We start from the raw sequence: 4,281 nt of genomic DNA, 5'->3' as shown, positions 1-4,281 counted from the left end.
GTTTAGTATTATCTTGATAGTTTAAATATGTTGAGATCAGCTTATAAATCATCGCGCTCTAAACATAGCATATCTAGATAAACACTTTTACACGAAGCGATAACGAAAGTGTAAGAGATGTGATATGCGTATGCAGACTCGCCCCACAGGTGAACCGAGTTGTAAGCAAATTTTAAAGATGGAGTGTTACAGTTCCTACCCGCATACTCCATAGGTAAAAAAAATACACACTTTTCTACACTATAGGTGACATACGATAAGTGTGAACGAGTGATATTCTTCTCTGGTGGGATCTCTCTATTTCCGAGCATAAAGGGAGACCGCACAAGGTTGGCTGGCTCGACGATGGTGGCTAACACGGGGCGGCAGGAAGCTGAGAATGTCGATGGTTGATAGCGGAAGACCGCTATATGGGCGGTGTGGGACAGGGGTGAGAGGAGATGAGGAAGCGGGCGGGGCGGGGAGCAGGCTCCGGGTGGTGGAGAAGAACGACAGCATGTGCCTTACCTGAAGGGAGAAGGTGTGAGATCTGTTGGATCGAGATTGAACGGAATATATCCATCGGCTCAAAAAATTTGGAAACCAGGCAGCAAAGTATAGCACTTCCAAATAAAAAAAATGAAGAGCTTCTCACAGTTTGTTTATTCATCTGCACAATTACATGAAGCAAATTGCTGCCAGTATATGCTTCAACTGCTCCACTGAACAGAGCGGCATCTCATCAATTTCGACGACAACGTGCAAAGTGACAGTACAAACATCCATGCCATAGTCGACACGCGACGCCAAGTAGACGGACCCATCCCCCGGCGCAACCGACAAGCCCGTGGAGCCGCGAGATCGTGCACAACCGCGCGTTGCCGCCTTCCCCGGCCAAATTCCCCCTCTCAACTCGCAGGGGTTTCCAGATCGGTAAGCAGCAGCGAGAGCCGCGGATTTCCATTGGCCGTTGCTCCATTACTTGCCCCAAAACGAGCAACCGCAAGAAGAGAACAAGCCTAAGCAAACGAGCGATTCTAGTAATGTGAAGTGTATCGCCTTCAGCTTCACTTGTAGTGTAGTATTGCTGGGTGGCCGCCCAAGCACATGGAGTGAGAAGAGCGTGGACCTGCTGAGGGACTGGAATGGAGTGGAGGAGTGATCTTTTCCTTTCTTTTTGTTTCGGTTTTATGGGAAGCGTGGAGCATCTGCTGCTGGACGGTAGCGGTACACGCATCAGCCGAGGGGGAAGCATGTGTCCTCACCGCCCGTGTTCCACAGGAAGTGCGCGTAGGCCGCCGCGTGGTGCGAGTTGCTCGGGTCGGCGGCGATGGCCTCCTGGTACGTCTCCTCCGCGGCCGCGAGGTCGTTGCGCGCCTTCCACAGGAATGTCGCGTACCTCCCGAGCGTCTCCGCGTCCGCCGGCTCCGCGCGCACCGCCCTCTTGAAGAAATGCTCCGCCCTGCACGCGCGCAAAACCAACACAGCTCAGTCAGCGACTGTACTAGTGTAGCGTAACCCAAACCATCGCACACCACGCTACTGCGTGCCGTGCCGTCCCTAGTTCGGCGAGCAGTTGGACACCCACCGGTCGTGATCGCGCTGCACCAGGTATAGGAACTGCGCGAAGTTGGCGAGCAGCAGCGAGTTGTTGGGCTCCTTCGACACGGCCTGCTCGTATCTTTGTGCCGTGGCCGCGTACTCGGCTGAGTCCTCCGTGTCCAGCTTAGGCGCCTCCACCGGCGCGACGAGCTGCCCCAAAATTTCCGGGTCCATCAGCTCCTCAGCCCGCACGCTCGCCTGCATCCTGGTGGCTTCGTCGGATATCCTTTTCCAGATGACCAGCTCGTCTCGTGTCTGTGTCTCCTCCATTGCCATTGAGTCGGACACGGACGCCTCCGAGCCCGTGCCTAATGGCGTCGCCTGTGACACGTCCTGAGGCAACACCGCTCCGCTTTGTCGGAACGACGACTCGTCCGACTGGCCGTCGCCGGTGGCACCCGCGACCGGTCGCACCTTGCCGCCGCCACCGCTGTTTCCGCCCACAGAGTCCGTTCGGCCAGTGGAGATCGTCTTGGGCGTGGCGGGTTCGAACCGCTGGGATTGCTCTGGTTGATGGGTGTCGACCATTGCGACAGCCGCCGCGGCGGGCAGGGGAGGCAGTAGAGTAGCTGCCGAAGCGACGTTGTCGCCCATGGAGTAGACGGTGAAGTTGGCGAGGAGCAGCATGAGGGAGACCATGAGGGCTGGGGTACCGGAGAAGATGTGCTGGAAGAGCCAGACGAAGGAGGCGTGCATCTCGGCGTGGACGCGCGCGAGGACGCCCTGCTGGTCCTCGTAGAATAACGCTTCCCGCATCTGCAGCATGAAGCTCTGCAGCTCCCGGATGATGAGCACCATCGACGAGAACGCGCGCCCCACCGCAGTGCTCGCGGACTCGCCGGTGCAGTCGATCAGCCGCTCGTCCCACCGCGCCCGCTCCAGTTGCTGCTTCCTCCGCTTGAGCATCCGCAGCGACAACGGTAGCCCAACGCTGCTCGCGCTCCGCTCTACGCTCGCCGGCCACCCGCAGCCGCCGGCGCCCGGGTGCTGCCCCACCGCGAGCTCCTGGATCCTCTTCAAGAACTCCTCATCGTCCCCGCCGTCGCTCCCGACGCTGTCGATGCTGGCGCTGAGGGCTCGCCTGATCGCGTGTTGCCCGCCGCGCCGCCGGCCAAGACCGGCGCTCCAGCCAGCCAACGACGACTGGCTTCTCGCCAGCCTAACGCAGCCGCCGGCAAGAACGGCAGGCCGCGGCGACGTCACAATGGCAGACGACGAAGGCGAGGCCGGAGAGGACGAGGAGGGGGAAGAGCACGGCGGCGGCGCCACCGCCGCGACCTGGATGCCCATGGGTCTCGGCCAATACCGTCCACCACCGGAACGATGGTTGGGAATGGCCCACGGCTCCACAACCGCGGGAGGCTAAATGCAAGGGAAGAGAGTGAAGGGAGGGGGAGGGGAAACGAACGGTGGCCTTATTTCAGGATCCGGAAGGAGTCCTGGTCAACCTCCCCACGCAGCTCGTGAGAGTAGCTATTAGTACCAGTGCCAGTGCCGCAATGGCGACACTACCTTTACAAAACTTTATAACCACCCGGGGCAGAGGTGATTTTTTTTTCTCCGTAAAACAATAGGCCAGGCCAAATTTAGTACTCCAAATGGAACTGTACCAAGATGAAAAATGAAGAAGGAAAAATAGTGGAGGAGCGATGGGAGAAGACGAACAACGTGTTTCGTCTAGCGTTTAGGTGCCTATTTATGCGCTTCCTCCCGGATGTGTGTGCTTGAAGAATCTGTAGACCACCGCCTCTCCATTTTGTACGGGCGGCCCCTGCTCGGCCGGCCGGTCCCATCATCAGCGTAAGGACACGCTGAATTTCTATATTGTACTTCCGTAGATATAGGTGTACACTAAAAGGCAAAATAGATGACAAGTATCTGCAATGACGAGGCACACTTTTCAGATAAAAACGAACGAGAAGTCTAGATTTTTTTTTTCTTTACTTGGACCCCAGCATTCCTGCCACAAGTTGTTCAGTGTTCACCAGAGACCAGACTCCTCCATTGATATGTTTCGTTTATTTACAGTGATAGTTTTCTAACAAGTTTGACACTTTCAGATAGAATTTAAGCACACAAGTATCGATTAAACGAACCAAATTCAAAATAAGTTTAGAGCGGAAGCAACAGGTTATGAGACACCAGGACTTTAGTGAACGAAAAGCCAGGGAGTTGCCGAGCAGACAGCAGGTGAACAAACCTGTAAGGGCATGTACAATACAAGGTGTTTAGACAAGAGTGCTTAAGGAAAAATAATATTATCATGTCATTGAGAACCTGTGGAAAAATCCTTCTCTCCAATGCAAATTGATGCTTAAAAAGGTTCAGCTATCTTGTTAGCACACTTTAAACACCTGAAGCAAACTTAAGCACATTTTCCTCCCTATAAGTGCCCACCCATTTGACGTGGCACAAATAAACTGATTTTTTATATAAGAATCTACTCTAAACATCTCATTATACATATTTTAATTTTCTTTACTTTGTTTTTGAACGTAATGTAATTTTCTTCAGTTCGCGCATTTGATCCGAAGCATATATTACAGTATTGCTCGTCTAGAACTAGATACTGATTGCCGTACTTGTATGTTGTTGCACGTGGCTAAACTTAAGAAAGGAAAAGAAAAGCTAAGAGACGAGCGAGATGCAAATTTTCCAAAGAGAGAGAGAGAGAGAGGCGAGATGTAAGTCTCGAAGTGT

At 53.9% G+C, this 4,281-nt stretch overlaps 1 protein-coding gene across 1 annotated transcript; it reads right to left on the bottom strand.

Annotated features, from left to right (window-relative positions):
* Nucleotides 1–610: 610 nt before the first annotated feature.
* LOC133909187 (uncharacterized) lies at nucleotides 611–3,284 on the bottom strand. The gene is made up of 2 exons (XM_062351504.1): nucleotides 1,568–3,284; nucleotides 611–1,441 (listed from the first exon to the last, which is right to left on the bottom strand). Exons 1-2 carry the CDS (start codon nucleotides 2,869–2,871, stop codon nucleotides 1,216–1,218), a joined length of 1,530 nt encoding a protein of 509 aa, XP_062207488.1. The 5' UTR covers nucleotides 2,872–3,284; the 3' UTR covers nucleotides 611–1,215.
* Nucleotides 3,285–4,281: the final 997 nt, after the last annotated feature.

Source organism: Phragmites australis, chromosome 2, assembly GCF_958298935.1.
Source record: "Phragmites australis chromosome 2, lpPhrAust1.1, whole genome shotgun sequence".
Taxonomy (NCBI): Eukaryota; Viridiplantae; Streptophyta; class Magnoliopsida; order Poales; family Poaceae; genus Phragmites; species Phragmites australis.
The sequence above is the reverse complement of the archived record's forward strand: the minus strand, read 5'-3'. Positions and strand labels throughout refer to the sequence as shown.

What these genes read in the sequence shown, in the direction of transcription:
- LOC133909187 (XM_062351504.1), bottom strand. Translation starts at nt 2,871, where the DNA reads ATGGGCATCCAGGTCGCGGCGGTGGCGCCGCCGCCGTGCTCTTCCCCC. An exon ending in GTGCAGCGCGATCACGACCG is followed by an intron (nt 1,442 to 1,567) that starts GTGGGTGTCCAA and finishes GCGCGCGTGCAG; the next exon opens with GGCGGAGCATTTCTTCAAGA.